At 42.8% G+C, this 26,254-nt stretch overlaps 2 protein-coding genes across 9 annotated transcripts in view; one reads left to right on the plus strand and one right to left on the minus strand.

Annotated features, from left to right (window-relative positions):
- Window positions 1-12,128, plus strand: part of LRP6 (LDL receptor related protein 6) — a 147,104-nt gene extending 134,976 nt beyond the window's left edge. For all 8 annotated transcript variants that reach the window (XM_053254806.1, XM_053254805.1, XM_053254810.1 and 5 more), the window contains 5 exons: window positions 573-683; window positions 1,344-1,574; window positions 4,967-5,103; window positions 5,878-5,975; window positions 6,706-12,128. In XM_053254806.1, coding sequence (XP_053110781.1) covers window positions 573-683; window positions 1,344-1,574; window positions 4,967-5,103; window positions 5,878-5,975; window positions 6,706-6,997 — 869 coding nt within the window. In that variant the 3' untranslated portion in view covers window positions 6,998-12,128. The remainder of the gene's footprint in view (window positions 1-572; window positions 684-1,343; window positions 1,575-4,966; window positions 5,104-5,877; window positions 5,976-6,705) is intronic.
- Window positions 12,129-12,397: 269 nt separating this feature from the next.
- Window positions 12,398-25,720, minus strand: BCL2L14 (BCL2 like 14). The gene is made up of 6 exons (XM_053254812.1): window positions 25,588-25,720; window positions 23,036-23,463; window positions 20,972-21,136; window positions 19,583-19,653; window positions 17,580-17,852; window positions 12,398-14,398 (listed from the first exon to the last, which is right to left on the minus strand). The coding sequence occupies exons 2-6, from the start codon at window positions 23,454-23,456 to the stop codon at window positions 14,357-14,359; spliced, it is 972 nt and encodes a 323-aa protein (XP_053110787.1). The 5' UTR covers window positions 23,457-23,463; window positions 25,588-25,720; the 3' UTR covers window positions 12,398-14,356.
- Window positions 25,721-26,254: the final 534 nt, after the last annotated feature.

Below are 26,254 nucleotides of genomic sequence, written 5' to 3' on the forward strand. Positions count from 1 at the left end.
CTTTGAAGCACAGATGTAGGGGCTAGAGACTTTCATTTAAATAATGAAAGATTCTTAGAAAGCTATGTGAGATCTTGACTTGAGAAGAGTACCATCTAGCTTCTTCCAGTTACCAACCTTCCTCCTCCTTTCCCTGTAAGTTTTCTGAAAAGTCTGGGGGAATTGAGAGAGGGAAACCTAGGCATATGAAAGAAGGAACTAATCTTTCTGATGTCCAGAGATCTGTTTATCTCTCCCCCGCCCAGTCCTCTTGCTTGTGAAGTGGGGCAGGGAATGGTTTCTGTGATTGCTGGCAAAAATCTTGAACTGGGATAAGGATCTTCACAATCCTCCCTCTGCATTGAGTGTACCATTGCTAAAAACAGTTGCCCTCCAGGGCGCTCCAATTTGCATGTTGTTTAAGTATTTAATACCTGACCCTTCATTTGCTTCCTGCTATAAAACCCTATACATGTAATCTTTGCTATTAGTGTCTACCTATCCTTAGTAGTTCATTTTTATGCTGCTTATTTGACTTATTTATGTTGTTTCTGGTGTTGAATAATCATGAGTTTGTGTTTGCTCTCCCCCAGTGCTTTGTTTATCAGACCAGTTCCGATGTGCCAGTGGACAGTGCATAGGGAAAAACAAGAAATGTGACCACAACTTAGACTGTACTGACAGCTCCGATGAACAAGGATGCTGTAAGTATAAATATGTAAATAAAACATTATGCTGCAACAACTATTTTTGCCTCTACTTCTCTAGCTTTTGACAGAGGTAATTGAAAGGTTAATACATGTAAGCATAAAACTGTAGTTAGCTAGCTGAAGCTGCTAATGATGCCAGCATTCAATAGATTCCCTGCATGACAAATAATAGAATGAACATAATTTTGGCCATGGGAATGCCACCCCAAATCACATCACTGTGGCAGGTTCTTCACTCCCTCACTGTAATTTACTATGTAGTTTGCTGCTATTGCACAGAACTTCCTGCTAAATCTTCCTAGTACACAAAAGGGCATAGATGCTTTTTCGATGAGAACCATTCATGCAGTGAAACCTTTTTGTCAGCATCCCAGTGGCCAAAGCAACATACACCAACTCTGACTTTCCTCATCTAGCTATTACTAGCTCTCCCAATCTGCCCCCTCTCAAACCTCTCTCTCCAGTTAAGTTATTCCCATCTCATTCCTCCTACCTCAGCAATGCTGGGAGCCAGTATCTCCCCATATCCTCCACATCCTATTAGTGGTATGTTGTAGCATCCAAGTAAAGAATGTTTAGAGAGAGTTCTAGGACTAGACTCCTATAATCAGCACAGCAGATTTGATATCTCTTGATTTTTCTCCTTATTTGTAGACACAACAGAGGAACCAGCCCCGCAAGCCACCAGTGCTATAGGCTCTGTCATTGGTGTGTTTCTCACAGTTTTTGTGGTTGCAACTGTGTATTTTGCTTGCCAGAAGCTGTTGTGCCCACGCATGAAAGGAGATGGAGAAACAATGACCAATGACTATGTGGTGCATGGACCAGCTTCTGTACCTCTGGGCTATGTGCCTCACCCAAGCTCTCTCTCTGGATCTCTTCCTGGTTAGTGATTTTGGACATGTTCTGTGTATAATGTTTTGTCTTTTAAGGAAACATTTCATAGTTGCATCAATAAACTTTTCCTAATGTGGATCAGCAAAGCAGATATCTTCAGCGTGGGCAGTCACACATTGCAAAAGTTGAAAGTAGAACCCTCAAATATTATTTTTATAGTTAGTGTTATTTGAGGTTGCCTTAATGGAGTTACCCACAAATTAGTGTGCACATGCCACCTGCTTCTTCCATGCTTCAACCGTTCCCAGACCTGTTATGAAATAAAGCATACCACTACACAGTTTATTAATGTTCTAAGCCTTGTAAGAGACAGCTGAAAGTGGTAGTGAAATCCGATCAGGCCCAGTGTATTTCCATGAACCCAGAGAGAAGTTAGGTGGTGCCATGTGGAGGGACACATTTAAGGCTCACTCACTAAAACTCCCTAGTCAAGTGAGTCAGATCTTTATTATGGTCATTGACCAGTATACATATGTTTTGTTTTGGTTTTTTTAAAAAACCAATAGATACAGCAGCCTGGGAAATTTAACAGTTTTCCAAAATACTTCCCCTTTAGGGAAGAAGTACTATTACATGCTGTGATATAGAGGCTAAAATATAAAATTTAGCTACATTATAAGAAATATTGCTAACCTTGTATCCATTCAAAGAAACCAAATATAAAATTCATCTGATTGACCTGGAGGATCATTTAGCATGAGCAAAATTAGTTCATGGTGCAAATCATCATTAAAAAACACAATAAAGAAGAACACGGCCAACTGAGTCAATTGCTCCTGATCCACAAGGGCAACAACACTGTAGAACAGGGATATTTTTATATCTGCCTTCTAATAGGACCAACAGGGGGGCATTAAAATGGTCCCTAGAAAAAGCCCACTGATATTTGGGCACAGTCAGTGTAACTAAATATGGTGCCAGCAGAATGTTGGGAGTCAATTCTCTAGTCTTTTTGACCATCCAACAGGAGATGTCTCTCCCCCAACCCCCATCTTACATAGGAAGCTGCCATATATTGAGTCAGACCATAGGTCCATCTAGCTCAGTATTGTCTACACAGATTGGCAGCGGCTTCTCCAAGGTTGCAGGCAGGAGTCTCTCTCAGCCCTATCTTGGAGATGCCAGGGAGGGAACTTGGATCATTTTATTTATTTACATTTGTGTATTGCCATTTGTCTGGAATCCTAGGACAGTGAAAATTACTCTTATTTTGCATAATTTATTTTGCATTCACTACCTTATTAATAAAGTGGGTGTCTAGAGTGTAGATATGTAGTGTGGGGAAATGAGGAAAGAAGCCTGGAGGGGGGTGCCTTGAAAATTGTGATCTTTAAAACAAAAAACTACACATTTCCCTCCTCTCTCAGCTTGCAGAGGCTCATTGCATGCACATGTCCTCATGCTGTCAGTAAATGTGGCATCAGAGAGTAGTATTTAGGAGGGAGACCACATCCAGCAGGGGTTGGATGTGCCTGAAGGGAAGCACTTGCTTCCTTTCAGCCCAAGACCCAAATGGAGAAGGGCTAAGACCTTTATGATTGAAAGGGGCTTAGACAAATGTGTGGAGAACAGGTCTGTCAATGGCTACTAGTCTGGTGACTATAGGCCAGCCTCAGAGGCACGATGCCTCTCAATACTAGTCACAGGGGAGTAACAGCAGGAGAGAGGGCATGCCCTCAGCTCTTGCCTGTGGGCTTCTCAGAGGCATCTGGTGAGCCACTGTGGGCTTCTCAGAGGCATCTGGTGAGCCACTGTGGGCCACAGATTGCTGGAGTAGATCAGTCTTTAGCCTGATCCAGCCGGGCTGTTCTTATGTTATGATAATTGCCCATGCAAGGCATATACTCAGAGTTCAGTTTATCTCCCCACAGGATCTTTTAAGTTGTGAGGCAAGCTGCCTCTTTATGATTTAAAGGACATGGGTGGGGAATTGTGTTGACTGCGCTCACTGAGTCTAAGCCAGCACAGTTCTCCTACTGTGTCCTCTTGCCATTTGGACCCACAGTTGCTTGGCAAGCAGAGAATCAGCTGCCTTGTCCCACAAGGTCTAGCAGGTTGTAAGCCAAGGTGGGGCTGTAGATTTCCAGGGGGAGATCTACAGGGTTCCCAGTGAGGAACTTGGGTACACAACGGCCAGAGATGGAATGACGTCTCAAATCCGTCCAGGCTCAGAGCCCCTGCTTCACGCGGAGAGATTTAACAGGGCAGCTCTCCGACCTGGAGCCGCACTCCTCCCTCAGTCTGTCACGTACCTCCTAGCCCATGGCCAGGACTGTTGTGAGGTTCAGAGAAGTGTGAGGTTCATGGTTGGAAGAGGCTGAGGCTCTGGCTCAGTGGGTGTTGTCTCTAGGGTTTTCCGCTAACCGTCCCAGGCCTGGGGCTGACCCTTCCAACCGAGATGCTCCCCGCCTCCTCAAGGCCAAACCCCGCGCTGCTTCTCAAGGTGGAGCTCATGACATCACTCAAGCAGAAGCCAGTCCATTTTGACAGTGTAAGGGGGAAATTGCCCTTCACATGGTCAAACCAGACATGGCACTTGGTATGTCATTTGTGGCTGTATTCCCCCCCCCCACTTAACTAGAACAGCAGTCACAGGAGCCCCAGTGAAGCTCAGAAAGGCAGCATATGAGAAGGGGGTATTTAATCCTTACCCTTGGCATCATGGTCTAGATGAAAACTGGTCTTCCCTCAGAAGCTGTCATAAGCCCTGGGAGGGAAGTTTCCATTGGTGCCAGTGGAAGCTTCTCCCATAGGGACTTGTAACAGCTTTGGTGGGTGGCTGGTCTGACGGAAAAGGGTTAGATACTCCCTCCCTGTGCACTGTGGTCCCAGTACTGATCAGGCTTCTCACAATTGCTATTTTAGTTGGAGGGAGGGGCCAGCCCAAATGATGTGTGTTTTATCTGGTTTGACCCACAGTTTATACTAGAACTGCAAGGGGTGAGAAGAGAACCTAGAAAATGCATACCCTTTGGCATGCATTCTCAGAGTCCTTCTCCCCCACCCTGCCCCCAGTTCACAGCTCAGCCTATAAGGGATTCACACCCAAATGCACATCCCAGTGCGGAAGTCTGCTTTCAGTAGAGTGCACACTCAGATGAAGAGTTATTTTGAGCACTCCACTGGTAGTAATGCAGTGCAAATAGATTCTGTGTTTGTTTTTCAATAGTGCTGCTTCATGCATTTATACACAGAACAGAACCTCAGTGGGGAATTTTGTAATGGCCAAAGCACCCCTGAAGTTGAGTGGTTATAGCCATGTTATTTCCACATAATATCCCGGGAATAGAGAAAAGATTGTTGATATTAAATGTTTGTTTTGAAATACCTGTCTGGGAACCTTGTTTTGAATGTTGTTTAAGTTGAATTGTCGTCTTTAGGAATGTCCCGTGGTAAATCTGTGATCAGCTCCCTCAGCATTATGGGTGGAAGTAGTGGGCCTCCATATGACAGGGCCCATGTTACTGGGGCATCATCCAGTAGTTCCTCAAGCACCAAGGGCACTTACTTTCCAACGGTAAGTCATTCCAAATAATAATTTTTGTCTCGTGTTCAGTGCACAGCTGAGGCTCTGCACGGAACGAGTGAAGGAAATGTGTTCAGTAAGGCAGAGCTTGGATGACAAGGGCCCTTCCACCTGCAGGACGTATTGTTGTAGTTTCTGGCAAGCACCTAAGATGATAAGAGGAGTTGACTTGAATGAGATAGTAGCCAGTGTAAAATGTCCAGTTTCCATGTGTGTGCCTCAACAATAAAATGTTGCATTGCTTCAGAATTGCAAAACCAAACAAGGTTTGTTTTGTTTAAGGCTTAATTTAGCCTGAGGAAAAAGTGAAATAAGGAGGATGCAGGAAGAAGTGATAATGTAATGCATTGTGCTTATTGTGGTGCGAGGCTTTTATTACCATATATTCACTGCTTTGGACTTTCTTATATTAAAAAAAGCCTTTTAAATAAATCAGTGTTCTTCTGGCAGTCTTCAGTTTTCCCCCTAGGCACAAACCTTCAGCAGCCTTGCTAAAGCTAAGCAAGTCTTCATTGGAGAGTGCTTGGAAACCCTATGTATCCTGTCTTGAGTTCTGTCATGGGGGGCGGGGGGAAGACAGGATATAAATGAAATGAAATAAAAGCAAATACTGTAAGAGTAGTAAAAAATATGTTGTATATACAACAAACTAGTGCTGTGTTCATTGAGGATTGCCTTATTACTATGCTAAAACTCTTTCCCATAAACTTTGTAATGATTCTATTTAAACTGGCTTCTCTCTTTTGCTCTCTGACTCTTTTTAAGATCTTGAACCCTCCTCCCTCACCAGCTACTGAGCGTTCACATTACACTATGGAATTTGGTTATTCTTCAAACAGCCCATCTACCCATCGATCATACAGGTAATAAATAACAATATTAGCATCCTTTCTAGTTGTTGTTCAATAATTCCACAAAGCCCAGTTAGCACACAAACATTTCTGCCAGTCTACTAGTCATTTCTACTGTGCACACATACTAATTAATGGTAGTCATCTGTGGCACAGTGAGCAATGTCCTAAGAAAAGATGAAGAAAAACATAGCAAGTAGTTGCTCCCAGTCCACAAACCGCTTCTTGTCTGGCTTTCTGGATGCTGCTTATAGGGGGCAGGCAGGTCGTTGTTTACAACTTGGCTTTTGCGCCAGCAGCTTTTAAAACCAAGACAGTTTTAATTCCCAGTTTTCCAACCCCATGACCTGCTTCTACAATGCTCAGTGAGTGGGGTTTTCAGATACTTGCCTGTGCTTACAAATTTCCGGAGCCAGTATGGGAGATGTAGTAGGGCAGAATGAATGAATGAACTGGCTCCTCAGACATCTCTTTCATGATGAGTATAACTGATGCAAATGTGTTTGACTGGAGTTGCATGCAAAGCAAGCCTTTCATTATTTTTGTAATCAAGTTAACATAGCACTGCATTATGAAAGCTACATATGGAACTGTCTTTATCATGTCATTTTAAAAAGCCACTACCTCTCCAAGGCAAATAGTCCAATATCTGTTCAGATGACCAGTATCTTAGCATTTCACAGAGTCATGGATGTGCAAATGTCTGGAGCCTGATGTTTTTATTTCTCCATTTTTGCCCCAGTTATAGGCCATACAGCTACCGGCATTTTGCCCCTCCCACGACACCATGCAGCACAGATGTTTGCGACAGCGACTATGCCCCCAGCCGTAGAGTGATGACGATAGTGGGAAAGGGTTACACCAGTGACTTGAACTATGATTCTGAGCCTGTGCCACCGCCACCGACACCGCGCAGCCAGTACTTGTCGGCGGAAGAGAACTACGAGAGCTGCCCACCATCTCCATACACAGAACGGAGCTACTCCCATCACCTCTACCCGCCACCCCCCTCTCCCTGCACGGACTCCTCGTGAGAGACTCCCTCCCTCCTTTGACTGCCTCCAACCAACCTACCAGTGTAAATACCAGTTGCCCCATCAAGAGGGGGGAGGACATGAGGCAGGGTATAGTGTGTACAGTTAAAAAAATATTAAATGAGGGGTGGTGGGGATAACAGAGATCATTTGTATAGAAAGGGGCGGGGAGAGAAGAAAAAGGTTATTTATATATTTTCTTAAAACAGAGTCTGCTGCATTGTGCCATAAGAAATTTTTAAAATTTGTATACGAAAGTTTTTTTTATTTTTCCAAATGGAACACAAGAAGATGCCTTAAACCAGTGAAGTGACTGAGCACATAGGGAAATGGAAGGACCAGGGTGTGTCGCTGTTCAATGAGCCAAATAATACCAAAAAGAAGAGAGCCTTTCACAAGGGGAAAAAAAAAAGGAACCTGTCACACAGCAGCAGCTAGAGAGAGAGAGAGATGCATTCATTTTCAGCTCTTGATAGGCCAGCAAATAATATTAAACTTGAAGATAACTGTCAGGACAGTTTACTAATGGTACACAAAGGGCTTTGTTTCTACAAGAATACAGCCTGCAATCACAGCAGTGACATCGTTGATGCTTATACATACTTTCAAAAATGGCATCTTTGTTTTATCCAGATCATCTGAAGTAGCCAAACTGCACCATTTTTACAACTTTGTGTCCCTTTCTGGGAGTTCTTTTTCCCCCTTTTCTTTTATTTTCTGTTGGCTGTGAATTTGTTTGTCTGTGTGTTCTTAGTTTTTATTGGGTTTGTCTCCAACTCTTCAGACAACCTTTGGGGGCTGTTCACTCGCACTTGGCCCTCAGTAATTTCCCATTGGTCAGAAAGAGAGTGGCCCCTCTCTATGGGCTTCCATACTCCTTCCCTGTTCTATCTTGCAGAGTCAGGAAGATCCTCCATTCAAATAAAAGTAAGTTTTTCTAGTGTATTTCTTACCTCCCTATTTGTAGTGGGAGAAGCAGGGGAGGGATTGGATAAACTCGAGGCCTGCTCCCAGTCTCACCAGTTATCATCCCGGGGGGCTAAGTAATGAACAAACATATTGAGTGTGTGTGTGTGTGTGTGTGTGCGCGCACGCGCGCACGCACACACACACACACACACACACACATTCCCACACATATGAAAAAGAGAAAGGAGTCCCCACACACAAACACACCAGTACAACAGGATTATGTTCTCATACCAGCTCAGTACTATCTCCGAGATAATGACAATGGTAGCTATACATGAATAACTTCTCCCAGTTCTTCAGAAATGTCCCAGTGCCCCCAAATTGTCATATTTTTATACCATGTAATAATAATAATATAGATGGCATATTTATAAACTAAACAAATTAATTTTGAATTCTTAGTTTATTGTAAATGAATCTTATATTCTTGCAGTACATTCAGCGTATAGTGATATTGCAGTATACAAATCATTCATATATATATATCATTCAAAATACTACTTTATTAGGCAGCATTTAAGCTTTTTTGAGTTAGGACATGCTCTGGACACCTGGGTCGTTGGAAATGGTTTCTCCTTCCTGTTGGTACAATGTTGATCTTAAATAAGCCAGTCTTTGCAGTGTGACTTCATCGTGCCGCTTGCTGCCATGTGGCATACATTCAGTTTTTAAGCATAAATTACTGTGAATGTCAGTTAAAAAAATATTCTTTGCCAAATTATTTTGTTAGGATTATATTTTTGTATGTTTATCACTTTGTCTGCACATCTTTAGTGCTTTGGAAGGGATGTCATGTTTTCATTTTACAACAGCTTTACATGCAAGCTTTTTATTTGCTGTTTAGTCAATGAGCATCTAAACTCCCACTGAGACTCTCCTGAGGTTCCAACTCTGGAATTTACCTGTTGTAATGAAGAGGGCACAGAAAGCTCCCCTTCTGGAATTTGGGGGAGGAAAGAAAAGGCAGTGTTATGATGCTAGTTCATGAGGCCCAAGAGTTCCACACAAAATGCTGGTTTTGTGGTGCTTCTGGTTCTATACAGAAGCCAGGAAGCTTCATCTCTCCAAACACTTAAGGGCACATTGGAGTTGCAGTCCCAGCTCTTAGGTGTATATCTGCTATGTATTTGGAGACATTCTTATGCTTATTTATGTCTTATGGGAAGTAGTGGTGTAACACTGGTGTAGTAACAACAGCCACAGTTGCCACACCAGAGCATGAAGCAGCTCTTTCGGGTCTCATTAAAATGTTCAGGTTCCGGACCATACCTTGGTTTTGAATCTGTTTCAGGGAAATTTTTGCTAACTTGTATGTATCATCTTAGTAATCAGAAGCTAAGTTCTATTTCAGTTCTGTGAGTGAATTCCTGGCATTTGGGAATCTAATGGAAGTAAGCTGTGTGCCTGAAGGTATTTTTCTCTCTCCCCACCCCCAAGTCTTTACAGGAAATTTTTCAGTCTGAATTTAAAATTGAGTTTAATGAAGTGTGCATCCAAATAAATGACTTGGTACCAATGATATTCCAACCAGCCCATTTCACCATATTGGGGAAGATATGCTGCTGTCTCCTCCTCCTCCTCCTCTGCATGCCAGTGCACCATTGCCTAGTTGTGCAGGAGCATTCATCTGCACTGTTCCACTACACATGGTTCAAATATGTTAAAGTAGTCAAATAACTGAATGACAGTACACGGAACCGGCAGGGGCCAGTTTGAAGGCAGGGGGGACACCTTTAAGGGTGGGGGAGGGTGCACTCTTTCTCACCACCACACACACACATTTCCCCCACCAACGCACTCTTAAAAATTGGTCCAGAGTGCATGACGTCCGCACGGTACTTCCAGTCACTCCTTGAGTGAACGGGGCAGCAGGGAGGTATGCTGCCCCCCTGCCGGAGCAGTTTTACAGAAATCACCAGTAGGGGAAATGCAGCAGAGGTGGGAGTGCACCCTCCCCCACCCTTAAAGGTTTCCCTGTGTTGGAACCGTCGGCTGTTTGAACCTGTTTGGAGGCCCATAAAAGGGCCTCCGAACAGGTTCGTGCACATCCCTAGCACCAGCATGTGGTGAGGAGGCTGTATGCTTGCACTTCCATGCTCCATGTGTTGAATTGGGCCAGTTTGAAATAGCTTTCAAATTGGCCCACTGTGTTAAGACTCCAACCCAAATTTCTGAATCATTTTCAGGCTTTGGTTTCAAAGGCTGGGTTGTACAACATTTGGGGGGAAATGCAATTGCATTAACAGGAGTTTCCTTTCAAATACTTGAAGCTCTGTAACTGTCAATTTTGCTCTTTAGAGATGGGTATTATATTGTAAGCAGTGAGGCAATAAGGAAAAAATCTGCAGTGACCGGAGTCATAATGACAAACCATGGTTTGTTGATAGCTACGTAAGGTACAGCAAGTCTTGGGTTCACATGCTTCCCCCTACTCTTCCCAAATGGAAGACATTTAAAGCTTTGTTTCAGGTTTTGATGAATCAGTTTCTTGTTTTTGTCCAGATGGGAAACTTCAGCTTGTTAACTGCTATGGTTTACCCAGACCACTCTTTCCCATTTTAGGATGTAACAGGCAGCAGCGGTTTCTGACAAACCGGAAACATTTCCTCCCCTCATGTGAAGGAAGGGGGAGTTCACTGTGGTTCACACACATAACAGTGAGCCATAGTTCCTCATTACATCTGAATCAGGCCAATGTGAATGATATTGAAGGTATAACAAATGTTGGAGTGCTGGTGAGAAGTGACACTGCAGTGCCTACATCTTTAATGTGCACAGTTCTGAGTGAGAGCATGTATAAACTTGCACTGGAGAATTCAAACTATTGCATTGCTTTATTTCAGTCCAAACTTCTATACTGCCAACAACAATCTTTTTTTTCTTACGAGGGTGTGTTTGTGCCAATTTCTGTTATGAGGTCGTTGAGCTTATGCTGTGGTATCCTCTTTCTGTGACAGAGCCAGGATAGCAAAGAGATAAAATAGGGATGATGAAACTGTCTTCTACACAGATCGATACCCTTTTAGAAGAATTAGCCTTTGGGTGACAGCCATCACATTTCAGTGATATAAACACAAGGCATAAAAACTGAGGGCTCCCCTGAGGCATCTGGTGAGCCACTGTGTGAAACAGGATATGCTGGATCAGATAGGCCTTTGGCCTGGTCAAGCAAGGCTGTTCTTAAAAGGCCTGGAAGGAGAACTGCCAATATTGCTTTAGACAAAATGCTGCCTTGATTGAGCTGTGCAACCTGTTCATCATCTGTGCTGGTCAACAATTGCATGCTATCAATCCCAAGGTTAATTTACAGTTGAAACTAAGTGCCCCTTTGGAAACAAATAAGCTGAGAATTCTACTGTTTCTGTGTTGTACACATGTTCTAACCTTGCTCATTGAAATCAGTGGAACTATCCAGAGTTAACATTTGGCTAGACTGAGGTACTATATGCATCAACACAAAGTCCAATTATGTTGGGTCACAAATATTCAAATAAAACTTGTTAACAAGAGTTCTGGACTGCAGTAAAATCAAGTGGATGGTGTTCACAGCTAAAGTGATATCTCAATCTATTATCCATGCACTCTCCAAAATTCTTTTCCCTCTGCTATAAAGTATGTAGGGTACGGACACTAAAGGGGAAGCTACTACTGTTGCAGCAGGAGCAGTGGATGTCAAATGAAGTTAAAGGGATGTTAGATACATATCTCCTCCATGAAGGCTGAGAGAGAGGCTTTCTATATCATTGCCTTTAGCCAACTGGTGGGGGGATGGAGGTGTCTTCATATAAGGAGGATAGGAATCCATCATAAGCTGAACGAGCCTTGTTTGCAAGTGAAGGATCTGGTGCTGCTTTTAATTTTTTTTTTTTGTCTCCTCGTTTTTGTAAACTTTAATTCATTCTCTAATTGTCTTTTTTTAAATCCAGCTAGTGTGTACATTGAGTTTGTATGATTGAGCTTTGCAAGGATGTATTTATGTCATAATGACCAACATTTGGTCAGCCCTACTCATTCATTAACAAACACTTTTTTTTGTATTGTAAAATAAAAGTGCTTTGCTTGCAAGCTGTATATAAACCTTGTACAAAATTCCCCACCTCTTTTTCAATTATTACTCTACATAGAGTGTAACAAATAAAATGTTGATTTTTATAATAAACTTGAGTGGAAAAATTACTTTGTTTTGTATTCATGGAATAGAGTAATTTAGATTTTGGCTAATAAAATGGAATGGAGCCCATCAACAAAATAAGATAAAGCAACTAAGCTTTTCTAGTGTAAGCATCTACCTTTTGCAATATATGCTGTACCAGGTTTCAACCTGAATTACACACAAAATACACATGAAATACTTAACTCTTAAATAACTTTTTAAAAAGTTATCATTAGTGATTCATATATTTTTTAAAAACACCATCTTCAGGAGGCTGTCTTTCAATAACCTGGACAAGTTTATGGTTTAAAAAGTACCAACAAAGAATGAGGCAGATTCCAGTTTCACATAGCAGCTGAACAACACACAAAATCTGTGGCTAAGTGTTACTGTTTTATTATGCTCATCTGTACCATCGTCACTTGAGCTTATTAATAGGGTTTTATCCATTAGGATTAGCAGACTAATAACAAGATTCTGTCCACAAGAAATTCCAAGGTCAATATTTCTTGCAATCTTCGTCAACTGCTACTGGAAACCTCTGTCTCCATTTCAAAAACACAGAAATAGCATCTTAAAAGCGACCCATGATATCAGTAACACATCAAATTAAAAGCAGGACTTACATGCAAAAAAACCTTGGTTAGTGGTTTTCTGCTAAAGCAAATCCTAACACAGGAACACATGAGGGAAAATGAGAAAAATCTGGCTGTTTCTGAATGGTTATGATTCACTGTTTACATTTTTGCCAACTTGTCTCTGGCATGTCATTCCTGGATCCTGCCTTTATCATGTGAAGTGACAAACCTCACAGAAGGGATGGCTTGCTGCCAACTTCTAAGTCAAGACAAAGGTTATGCTTTCTCCCAATCAAAACTAAATACATTGATCAAGATATAGTAAAACAGTGCTTTCCCTGATAGGAGTTGTATTAGCAATCTTAGTACTATAATTACAGAGTAATTCAATTTCATAAATCAAGCTCATAGCAGAATTATTTGCTACACTTTTCAGTAATGCTGGACCCCTTCAGATAAATTAATAGTCCTGGTGTCCAGCATGTGATACATACTACAGTAGCAGTAGCCAAATGAATCAAGTTTGTAACAGATTTTAAAGTGGTCCATTTCGCAGTAGATGTGAATCTGGTCCAGAAACATTAAGTATCTCTCAGTTTGGAACCGTTACACTCTGACTTTGTCTAGGATTCTTGACAATTATCCCCAAGACATAACACATTAGAAGGGGGACAATATATCACTGACAACTTTCCATGTACCCAGCACTGCTAGATATGGTTCAGTGTTCTTATGGATTCTATAACTGCATAGCAGCAAGGATTTCAGCAACTGTAGTTATACCATCCAGAAAGGAAACAGATGAGCAGCAGAATCATATAGTGTAGCTCTTGCTAAACTATCACTTCAAACTGCAGGAAGGGCACTCACGTACTTCAATGGTTGGTCTCCCATGTTAGGATCTTCCTATAGACAATATATTAGCATGTCAGAAAAATGGCAGGGTAAATTCAAGGAGGCTCTCCCACAGAACACCATTCAAACATGCTATCACACCTTCTGGTCTGCAACAGGCCAGCTTAGCAAGAGCAGCATCATGTGATTCCTGCAACTGTGGTGTTTCAGCTCACCCATGTGCAATAGAACAAAATGCAGCTGATGGCACATACCTTTTTAAAAGGCCCCAAGCCCTGTGTCATCCTGAACCCAGCATTCGAACTCACATGCTCTCCTATCCGCAAGCCATTTTTATCGTAAATTATACTTTGCTATTTTCAGTTTACCCTTTACAAATACATCTCAACGAAGCGTACCAGCTCGTTTCCCCACCTGGAAAAAGCATCATCAAACAGAAGAGCTAAAATGTCAGTTTGCTAGAATCATTGTTCCCTCTAACATGGATTCCCAGATGATGTTGACTACAACTCCCATAATCTTCAAGCAAAAGCCATTGCAGCTGGGGATTCTGGGAGTTGTAGTTAACCACATCTGGGAATCCCTGTTAGAGTGAACACTGGCTAGGGTGGCTAAAATACATCCCATCAGAAAAGCAGCATCTTTTCATCAAGACAGTGTCAATAGGTAGTACAGAAGGGAATCTTAAAGCTTGGAGGAGAAAATATGCCGAAGTTCTGTTCTTCTGTCTCCCTGCAGGCACCTCTCCCAATCAAACTGCTCCAAGTTAAGGAACTTCTTCTGAAGCAAACATGCTTTTTTTTATTCCACATCTTCATGGTCAGATAACCCTAAAGCTTTTTCCTGGAAGTGAAGAGAAAACAAAGTCAGGCAGGTATAGGTGATTCTGAAAGCTTTGGAGCTCACAGGAGAGCAAGAGAGTCTCTTCTTGGCACCACATGCACACCTGAACCCTTACATCAATTAACACACAACCTGTGACCCACCTGGCCCCTGCATTAATCAAACAGCTTTCCAGAGCATGATAGATTGGCATAATAATAGGGTCTAAGGATGATGAAGCATTACAGAAGCTATCTAAGGGGAAATGCTTTTCTTTCCAATGTTTAAAGTGGCTCCTCTATGCATGACACAGGGCAACTTTTCACACATTAAGTAGGTTGCTATGATGTTATGTCTTGTAAAGGTCCCTACTAAAGCTGTTTCCCTGATTTTAAAAAAAAATGTCTACCTTCACTGTGGCCAGTTAGCAGGTGGAAAGGGGAGAGAATCTTTTGGCAGGGGTGCACCTAGGTAATTTTGACGCCTGGACTGCCCCCACTATGACATCACGGGCTTGTGATGATCGCTCTCAACTACACAGGTGCACCTTGCAGTTAGCAAGAGACACTGGGCCAAATGGACAGGCCCGGCATTGCTCCAGCCGCCACCAGGGGCAGGGAAGGGGGGAGAGAAAAGGACTGCTCGGCTCACCCCTGGCCATAGGCGTATCTAGGGTGGGGCAGGCAGGGAACGTGCCCCGGGCACCACTTGAAAGGGGGGTGCTATTTTTTTAAATTAAAATTTTTTTAAATGGCCACCAAAAACAAAATGGCCACTGTGCATGCTCAAATGGCCTCTGTGAGGCCCTGGGCTATGCCTGGCCTTGCAGAGGCCATTTGAGCATGCATAGCAGCTATTTTGTTTTCAGCAACTATCTATCTATCTATCTATAAATGGCCACCGCACATGCTCAAATGATCCCTGCAAAGCCCTAGAGGCCAGCGAGGGGAGGGGGAACCTTTGCAGACCCACCCCACAGCTTTAGGAAGCCCCCAAAGGGGCTACAGGTGTTTTTTTTTTAATTTAGTATAATATGAGTCGCTGTACACATATTCAGTTTGGCACTATGTACAGAGAATCAGGGCTTGTGAATAATGAGCTGAAGCTTCTGAGCTAGGATTGCAATCATTTGCTTCTTGTGATAAGTGAGTTAAATGTGATGTCTTAATAATATGGCTATTAATGGTGAGTTTGTCTTTGAATCAGTGTGAAATCCTTAGTATTAAGGCCCACTGGGAGTTTCTTGCTCTCTTTCTCTCATTTTAACTGTCTTTCTGAAATACTAGAATATATTCCAAGCAGTGACACAGTTTACTCTGCATATCCTTTAATTATTTTCAGAGTATCCGGGGGAAAGTCAAATTCTCCATTTTTTTTTTAAACTTATGTAATAGTGATGCTACAATGCATAGTAGAGAATTAAACATAAGTTTTCCAAGTACACCTCCACATAGTACTTGGGTATCTCATGAGCCCCAGCATACTGAAATTTGTAGTTTTCCAGCATTTTTTGGTCTAGCTACATCCACTGCTAAATAGTTTTTGAAAGATTAAAAGATTAACGAGCTTGACTTGTATTTTTCAGCTGATATTATGGTAAAGTTATCTGAAAGATGGGTGTCAGATGTTTGGACAGGGGGCGCAATTTCAGTGCTTGCCCTAGCGGCTATTTTCCCTAGATACGCCTCTGCCCCTGGCAGCCACCCATGGGATGCGGGGTGGCTGAAATAATAATGTTTTAAAAACCACAGAGGTTCAGCAGGGCGGGTGCGGGATGGCTACAGGAGGCCCCCCCACAGACCTTGGAGGTGACAGACCAGGGCCCCCAGGTCCAGGGGTTAGAGTGCCTCTGGCTTTTTGCTATTGCAAATGAGAGCTATTGATCCTCTCAGGTATAATTTGGTGGTTAGGGCAGGGGGAATGCTTTGGCCCGGCTTAGCAGTTGTAGTGAGCAATTCCCAATACAGTCTGGGATGTGTGCATACAATAAGCATTCCCATTTAAGTCTTGTGGCATATTTACATAGGGTTTGTAGCAGTCATAGCTTCACCTAAAGAATCCTGGGAATTGTAGTTCAGTAAACATATTGAGATGTCTCCTAACAAATGTCACAGTCTAATTACAGTTCTCATGATTCTCTAGGCAAAGGGGAAGAGTGTTACACCATTTAAGTCTATACTGTAGATACACATGAAGGAGAGCCTCCTTCCATTATATGTTTTCTTCAGTTTGTTCCATTTCCTGTCCAGGCTCTGCAGGGGTTAAAAGGTAGCAACCTCTTACAGCCAAGTCTGATGTAAAAGTTTTCTGCTGCACAGTTTTGGAGAGAAAATTACCACGTGTTGTGTTGGTTGACTCCAGGCAGACACAGAACATTCTGGCTCCCCGAGGGAAGAAACTCCTTGATTGGTTAATGGTTAATGTATCCCTTTGGAACTGGATAAAAGGAGGGTTGGACAGCCAGGGGGAGGAGGAGGACTGTGGGAGAAGAGTTCTGTGTGAGAGAGAGTGCTGCTGAGCGTTGTGTGAGCTGGAAGGCTGGAACACCAGCAGGGCAGGGTTGGGCTGAAACTGCTAGGGAAGGTAGCAGTGAGGGAGCTGGTCCTACTGGAACCTGCTAGGCCTTGGGAGAGAAGGCTAGCAACCTTGTTGTTTTGTATTTTGTACTCTGTACTCTTGCCTTCTGAACTTTACATCATTTGTTTCTGTACTTATTTTTTTGAATATTTGAAAACTTTTATTACAGTAAAACTGTTTGTGTTTTTATACTATTTTACTAGTGTCTCTGTCTGTTATTTTTCACGCCTACCTGCCCATTTTAATTTACCACACTACTGAGTTTTGATATTGTTTTTGAAAGGCAGAGGGTTCAGTGACTGGGAAAACTAGTTCAGTCACACTAGCTAGAGATCTTATTTTGATGGCAGCAGATGGTTAGACTGAGGCCAGCTGCAGCCCAGCCCTCCCTCCCCCTCCCCGGCTCTCACTCACACAAGTTAAGATATGCCATGTTGCAGGAATAATAAAGACGGGGGCGGGGGGGGGGAATCTAAATTCTCAATTCAGAAAATCAACTAGGAACTGATGTTCACTATGAAGCACAGCATGGAAGGCTGCTGGCATCAGCTGAATATTAAAAAGTGAATGTGTTATAGAAAGTGGACAGAAAGGAGACTGACAAAGGGGGAAACAAAACTCTTACCCATCCACCTCGGCTGTGGATCCAAGGGTTGAAGTTTTCCCTGAGATATTTCATTCCAAAGCCCAGAACAATGTTCATGGGGTGAGTGTCCACAGCAGTGAGCCTGGTAATGACTTCCATAGCAAACGCAACTTTGGTAGTCTGCACTTGGACCTCAGAGTCTACTGTAGGATCTAGGGGTGCTTCTTTTAGAAACTGATTGGCAAGTTTCCTAAAGAATACGTAGGACATCAGGTCTGAGACACTCTGAGAGAAAGTCTTGTCTGTTTGCATCTGGAAATTAATGGAAGAAATTTTTCAGTGGGAACAAACAAAAAAGGCATTTCCCCTGCCCACCCACCAGGTCACCAAGTGACTTCATAGCTGAGAAGGGGGCTTAAACACTATTATTTCAGGCCCAAGGAGCAATGCATATAGCAAATTTGGCCATGGAGTTTCTTTACAAGAATATGCCTATGAAAGATGGCATATTACACATTCAGAGTTTGCGTCCCCAAATGCTCAACCCAATCCAGCAAGTACACGAAGTACATGTACACGACCACTTTCCTCATCACAAGTGGAAAAGATGTAAAGATGGTTCTGTAAAAATGCTTTTAGCAGCTCCAACCTCAAGTAAATCTCAAAAGCCATACTGGATGATTATGGGATTCCAGCTTTTCAAAAAAAACCCCGCCCCAATTAAAATTATTTGATTCTTAATGAAGGATTACAGTAATCTACCAATATTTTACAGACTGCCCACTTCTGTATTTGCGGGAGGGGGCAGTCCAAGGGTTAGAAGCATATTTTGGGCACAAAGTATCCCCCTCCCCCACCCGTGTTTTCTGAGGTGAGGTCTCATAATGTTGGCACAAGGGCTTCTCAGTAATGGATAACACATACTCAGGCATTACATACAATATGTTACAGAAGTGTAACTAGAAGGTTTATTATTTTTACAAATAGAACTGTGAGTAAAAATTATTTATTTGTCCCATTTCTATACTGCTTTTCATTAAAATAATCCTAAAGCGGTTTACAACAATGCACAATTAAAATACAAGTTCAAAGTACAAATATTAAATATAGAAATAATATATCTATTTAAAGGTTTAAACCCCTATATAAAACAGTAACACAAAATACACAAAGCAGCAGCAGTAAAAACTGTACTCCCATATAAAAGCCTAGGCGAAGAGCCTTGTTTTAACTTGTTTTCTAAAAACTGTGATGGAGGCTGAGGAGAACATTCCAAAGCCTAGGGGCAATGACGGAGAAGGCCCTGTCCTGCGTGCTTGACAGCTGAGCCTCTCTCACTGTGGGTACGTGGAGCAGAGCCCCCTCCAATTATCTTGTCAAGTGGGCAGAAACCCTCGGGAGAAGGCAGTCCTTCAGATATCCAGGGCCCATACTGGTAAGGCCTTTAAAGGTCAAAACCAGCACCTTGAATTTGACCCGGGAACAAATTGCTAGCCAGTGCAGGTCTTTCAGAATGGGTGTAATATGATCCCAGCCGGTAGCTCTGGATAAATTCCCAGCTGCCACATTTTGCACTAGCTTCAGTTTCTGAATATTCTTCAAGGGCACCAATTTTACATGGTCAAAAATTTAACTGGATTTTCAGGGGTCACACAAAGTAGCTTGGTGGAAGTCTGATCCAGTTCTCTGACAGCCACTTAACCACACCTAATCCCTTTGAATTAACATTCTATGCACCCTACAAAAATAAAAATAAAAATAAAGTTTCTACATTTCCATACATTCAGAATTCTAAAAAGCTTTTTAAAGAGCATAGTATGAATACAGCAAATATTTATATACTACTTTTCAACCAAAGTTCCCAAAGCAGTTTACATAGATAAAATTGTCTAGAAATTACAGCCCTGCCATGATTTCAGAAAAATTTAAAGTTAATCAATTTGAAGGAATGGGATAGGGTATTATGCAGTGTGAGCTTTAGAATGTACTGCCTGTGAAAAAGCAGTTCATAAAGTAATAATGAGCTCTGCAAAGCTGGTTACCTTTTCCTCCAGGTCATCTCCCGATTTTCTTAGCAAGGCAACTATTGTGTCAATTATCTTTTGTTCCTCATCTAGCAAAAACACAGGTGGGGGTTAAATTTTCTGGTTGAACACATGTACTAAAATAATCAGTCATCAAATTAAATAAAAAATAATTACTGTATAAATTCCCAAGAGCCCATTAGTAAAACATATGATGAATAAATAAAAGATAGTTGCTAAGAATGTATATATTGCTTTCCCTACATTCTTCAATCAACTTTACAGCCAGCCATCCAACCCTTCTGTGCAGTAAGTTGAGGCAGCTAACTCGGATGGAGAATGCTACGTGTCATTATGTATGGCAAAGCAGAACACAGATTTAACTCAAGGGGTACAATGTTGTGAGAGTGGCTGGACCATATCTTCACAGAGCCAACATCATGTTATCTCAGTTTCAAATCAAATCAATCTTTATTTTGATCAAAGATCAAATACAAAGGTTAAACATTTTCAACATCATGTTATCTCTTAAGGCCTTGCCATTTGGTCTAAGTCCACAGCCCAACATATTGCCATGTTCATTCATAGATAGATAGATAGATAGATAGATAGATAATCTTTATTTCGGTCATTGACCAGCAATCTGCCATGTTCAAATGGGCTTATAACTTCAAGATCTTTCCTGATCAGTTACAGTCAAATTAGCATTTGTTGATATTAACAACATGCTTTCAACAACTGTGAAAAAGGGGAACTTCTGGACAGTGTTCCCTCTAACAGGGATTCCCAGATGTTGTTGAGTACAACTCTGAGAATCCCTAAGCAAAAGCCATTGCTGCTGGGGATTCTGGGAGCTGTAGTCAACAACATCTGGGAATCCCTATTAGAGGGAACACTGTTTCTGCAACTAAAACAGCAAACATTAAAAAACCCAAAACTTCTTATTTTAAGGATCATGAATCTCAAGGCCACCTACCTGCACAAGCAATCTAAGAACAGCATCCCGGCAATCCCCACAAGGGGTACCAATCTCAGCTCAATGGATAAAGCTGCTTGGGGCAGGGAAGCAAAATATTGTGGCCTGGCATTTGCTCTTCTGTGCAGTGCCCTGGGGAACTGGGCCTCTCTCCCTACTTCCCTAAAAAAAGCATTAGGAAATCTGAAAGTGCAGGGGAATGTTGGTTTAACATACTCAGTTTTGTGCAGGCCCAAGAGAGTCTCTGCCTAGCATTCTATAGAATGTGGATCCCCAGAATCTTCGGCAATGCCAGAGGACTTCCAAAACAAATGCACCAAGGTTCCCCAGCAGGCAGATCAACGTGCCTGAAGACAGGAGGAAGCTCAAACAACATGGCTACAGCATTAACCTGCAGGCTGCAATTAAATTGCATAGGAGCAACAAATTACCTTTCCCACCATCATCTTCAGATATGGATTTGCTGGGCCATCCACCATCGTCTTCTAGAATATCAGCACATACCAACCCTTTGGATTTTGTTCCTCCAGGAGAGGCCCTGGAATGATCAACTATTCCTGCAAGTCTGTCCACCAAAAGAGCAAGACTGGAATCATCTGTTTAAAAAGCGAGAGAATTGCACTAGCCAGTCTTCTTTCAGCTAATCTTTTTTGCAGGTACATTCAGTTTGCTACACCATCACAGGACGCAGGTGAATTCCATTATTACAGAGGCTAAAAATGTAAGGCTGACTTTATATTTTTAAACAACTACTTTGGCTGCCACACACAAGTCCTAGAGGGATAGGCAAAAGCTGGTGCCTCAAGATGCCTGCTGCTGCTGCTGCTGCTGCTGCCGCCTCACCTGCCTCCCTCTGCCATCTTTCACCAACCAAGCAGCTCTCCTCCTCCCTCATTTGGTGCTAGCCTTATAATGAAAACGGGGAGGAAGCCAAACAGGAAATTAAGAAAGGGCATTCATGTGTAGGAGACACTCTGTAAAGAGAGGAAGGCCCCCATGCCGTGGGTCATGCAGTTGCAGAGGAGAGTGTGTGTGAGAGCCTGCGCATGAAATTAAGCAGCAGCCGTTGCCAGCAGTGCTCAGCACCACTCCAACACAGAGAGAGGGGGTGGCTGACACTTGGCACTCTGCTCAAGTGCAAAGAGGTCTTAGGCTAGCACTGGGGACAGGAAAAAAGCCACAGCCACACAAAGCTTCCACCCCTTCTGGGCCTCCTCTGCAAGCATCCCATTGACAGAAAGAGCTGCCGGGCTATCCCTCAGAACATGCGCTTTGCATGAAGAAGGTCACAAAGACATCCCCCAGTGAAAACTCTCGGGTACCAGAGATGGGAAAGATGCCTGCCTGAGACCTTGGTGAGTCACTGCCAGTCAGAGTGGACAGTCCTGGGCTAGATGGACCATACGTTTGTTTCCTGAACAGCTGTATGGTATGCATTGCCTTTCCTAACTGAAGGCACCCCAAGGTTGGATTCTGCCTAAATGATGAGCAGAGGTGGAGGGGCTGAAAGCCTTGCTTCTGCAAGATCAGGCCAGAAGTCCATGTATTCCAGGGTCCTCAGACAGGGCATGAAGACAATTGCCCTCTCCCACTGTTACTCCCCTGCCTACCACCTCTGGTGGCTCTATTCAGCTATCATGACTACTCTCTCGTGATACATCCATCCCCCACAAATCTGTCTAGCTGCCTTTTAAAGCCAGCTAGGCTAGTGAGAGACACGGCACCTTGGAGCAGCAAATAACATACATTAATTGTATACTATATGCAAAATAATTTATTTTTGTCTCTCCTAAGACAAAAGTTCATTGGATGATCCCCAAGTTCTAGTATTATGAAAAATGGTCTCTCCATCCCCTTTCTCTATGCACGCATAATTTTATAAACCTCTAGGGTCTAAGAAGTAGCAAATGCTTTAGCTTTCTTCACAGGGAAGGTGCTCAGACTACTGACCCGTCTAGTAGGGATGTGCACGGAACCGGTTTGGAGGCCCTTTATCTTTATGGGCCTCCAAACTGGTTCGAAAGGCCAGTGGTTTGGCCAGTTCGAAGGTGGGGGAGTGTCTCTTTCAGAAGTGTAGCTAGGGGGAGGGGCCCTGTGTTTGCTGCTCTCTCTGGCAGCCCCTTGGAGTAAGGGAGATAATGAAGAAAATAGGGAGGGGTAGAGCTGGGGGCCCCTCAGGGGCTCAGGGGCCTGGGTTCTTTGAATCCATCTGCTCAATCATAGCTACCCCCCTGGTCTCTTTAAGGATGGGGGAGGGTACGCTTACCCCTCCCACCACATCTCCCTCACCAGCACTGCCTTTTAAAACAGTCCGGCAGGGCGGCAGCATACCGCCTTGCCGCCCTAGTGCCTCCTTGGACCGGAAGTGACTGGAAGTTGCCGCTGCGCATGCACACATCATGCTTGCTCACACGTCACAATGTGTGCACCTGTGCTCCCTTCCTATAGACCAGTTCTTCTCCCATATAGAATAAGTGGGGGGGGGTTAAAGTCACCTTGTTCCTCTCCTGAAAAGATATATGTGCTTCCGACACCAGCTGAAGACTTCAACGCATGTTCATTTACAGCATCTGCTTTTCTCCGGGACCACTCTTCGGCTTGCCCTCTAAGACAAGAGGGGAACATCAGGCGCTTCCAGTGGATTTTCTTCTTCTTCCGACTCTTATTTCGGAGAGAGTGTTTTTGATCCTCAGGAGACAAGCCTTGATTTGCTTTCCCTTTACCTGCTGGGCTTTGCATTTCCTCTCTCTCAAATGATTCCTCCTGGCCTTTCTTTTCTCTTTCTAAAAATTGCCCAAATTTACTAGGAGATAGTCGACACTTGGCATAGGCCACAAACAGCTTGTATTCCATGCTGTTACTATCCACATCCTCCAAAGAGATTTCTTCCATACTGGCAGAACCGGACAAATTCATGTTTAGCCTGCAATGATAAAGTTCCCTATTAGGCTTTACAGTATTACCAGAAATAGATGTTATTAGCATCAAGTTTATTTTATTAAAAGTTTATTGTATTAGCATCAAAAGTTTGTCTCTGGAGCCCTACATTGGTAACTTATGCATAACACTTATACAAAGTGTGTGTGTGTCTGTGTGTGTCTCTGTGTGTGTGTGTGTGTGTGTGTGTGTGTGTGTGTGTGTGTTTCGGGGGGCTCTCCTCCCCTGCCCTCAGTGGTTATTGGTTTTTGTTTTGCTGGCCTAGGCAATTAAAATGTTACTTCCCTTTCTCCTGCTTGCATCTTATCATACGGAGAGAACAACAATGGCTGGGGGTTGCAAGATTTCCTGAGTCTCAGACCATAAAGATGTGAGAGGCAATGCCTGGAAGATACAGGGAGGTGCCTGGAGTGGTGAGGCAGGGCAGGATGTTGCTGTGCCTGTTGGCTTGGGATGGAAACAGATGAACAGAGAAGCAGATCTGAAAACAAAGGTACTAATCAAGGCAAAAGCCACCTAATGGCACAGTGGGGAAATGACTTGCCTAATGAGCAAAAGGCTGCTGGTTCGAATCCCCACTGGTATGGGAAACACCCATATCTGGCAGCAGTGATATAGGAAGGTGCTGAAAGGCATCCTCTCATTTTGCGTGGGAGATGGCAATGGTAAACCCTTCCTGTATTCTACTAAAGAAAGCCACAGGGCTCTGTGGTCGCCAGGAGTTGACACCGACTTGATGGCGCACCTTAATAAAGGCAAACAGAAAATAGCCTGTCCTCTTGGTTCCATCCTTTCTCCTCCCTCAAAAGGGAGGATAATTTCAGGTCAGCCCCCAAGACCTGATTATTCATAGCATATTCAGTGTAGCAGTACAAGAAGAACACAGGAAATTTACATTCCCAAACCATGAATCCAGACACACAGGTGTGCGCTAACGTACAGATCCATTCAACAATTCAAGGCTCCTCTGAGCCCCAAACACTCAGCCTCAGGAAGGGCTGCCCAGCTGTCTTGTTGCTACTGCCCCCCTGGCCTTGCCTCCTTCCCACTAGCTTTTTTTGGGAGCTGGGAATTCTGCCATGACTCTGCCTCAGCCTTGATTAGATTGTTTTTGGGAGTTCCACAATGATGAAGTGAACAGAAAATTTCATCAGAATTGCCTGTTCTGTGTCCTGTATTAGCTTTGGAGAGGCAGAAGCACATTACTTTCATCCTCTGTCTGCCAACATTAGTCTTGCCACTTTATTCATTTTAGAAACTAAATTGACATGTGAACAGCTCTAAGTTATCCTGAGGGTATACTAATCTGCTTTCAAGCCACCAGTTCAATGGTACAAAGCAGGGTGCCTATATGTTTTCAAGGACACCTTAGAATTTGGTTTTGTTATATTTCCGAGATTTGAAAACTGCCATTTCTACTTGTTGGGGTTGCCAACTTTTTTCTGTTAGGGCTCCTGTGCCTTTTACATGCAATTTATTAAAGTAGTCATTCTTACCCATATTGCCTCATTAATTTATTTTAACTAAACTTCAGTGCAAACAAGCAAACTCTCTGGTTTTCAAGGTGAAACTGACCAGAAAGCCCCTCCACTTCCTCATAAGAAGTTAGAGATCATCTACCTTTCAAGGTTAGAAGATCTTTTACAAGTTATTAAAAGACTATAGCAAAAACCAAGGGGAGACAGGTGGGATCTGGACAGAAAAGACCCAAAGACAGATATTAGGATTTTTTTTGTAGCTGAAAGCAGTCTGAAGGGCTTAAAAGAAACAACAGTGACATACTACATTATCTTTTGGATTCAATAGTATCTGGTGAAATGAAAATCAGTGCAATGCATACAGCAGCTGTTCCAGCTGTAAAGTATCTGAATAAATGTTCATGGTAGGTTAAAGGTATGATTTTCGGTTTCAACAGATACGTTTTTCTGCTTTTGAAATATCCACATTCTGGAAACAAAGAGAGACCCAACTTTCCTCTGCTCTCAGCTACAACTCACCCTTTCCTTTTCATAAGTTTATGGAAGTTCTCAGCAGAACAGACAGTATTCTGTACAAGGCTTAAGCAAACATAATATCCAAGTCCAGTATATAAAAAGCTTTGGTTAATTACCTTCTTTTTGATACTGCACAAACAGCTCTTCGAAGATGTCTCTGCCTGATCTAAGATTAAGAAGAAGTCAAAGTGCAAAACTGCTGTTAGGACCCTTTTACTTCCTTATAGGAACTTCATGCAGCTGGGAGGTTAAAGGGTGGAGTCAGCAGCCTAGATATGCTAATGCTTTAGCCTAAAAGCAATCTATTGCAATATACTATTGTGTGCTTTTCAAGCAAAGCCATTCTGGTTTTGCTTGAAGTTAGACAAACATTCAAGAAGCCTTATGCAAAACATGATCTTAATGTTTTAAAGTTGTCCAGTACTGTATTTACCTGACTCCAGTTCCCCCCCTCATTCTTTGATGTTAGAAATCAGGGAGTCATCTTAAATACAGAGTCCTCTTCTTTCAGGCAAATATAGGTACAACCTACATGTAACCTCTATTTTTTTAAAGGGGGTTGTCTTAAATTTAGAGGAGTTTTCTATTTTAGTAAATATTGTACTTCATGGATCATCTTTGAATGTATGTGACAATACATTCACATGCAGCTAGTTGACTACCCTGTTTGCAACAAAAGCCAGTCAGTTTCTTCCGGAAAGCACAAAAGCAGAACTTTAAGACAGCACCCCTAACAGGAGGAGAGCTGGTCTTGTGGTAGCAAGCATGACTTGTCCCCATAGC

Source organism: Hemicordylus capensis, chromosome 5 (assembly GCF_027244095.1).
Source record: "Hemicordylus capensis ecotype Gifberg chromosome 5, rHemCap1.1.pri, whole genome shotgun sequence".
NCBI lineage: Eukaryota > Metazoa > Chordata > Lepidosauria > Squamata > Cordylidae > Hemicordylus > Hemicordylus capensis.

Coding starts and splice junctions, on each gene's coding strand:
- BCL2L14 (XM_053254812.1), bottom strand. CDS start 23,456: ATGAATTTGTCCGGTTCTGCCAGTATGGAAGAAATCTCTTTGGAGGAT. Junction 19,654..20,971: donor TGAAGATGATGGTGGGAAAG/GTAATTTGTTGC, acceptor TGTTTTTGCTAG/ATGAGGAACAAAAGATAATT. Junction 14,399..17,579: donor TCCACAGCCGAGGTGGATGG/GTAAGAGTTTTG, acceptor CTTCACTTCCAG/GAAAAAGCTTTAGGGTTATC.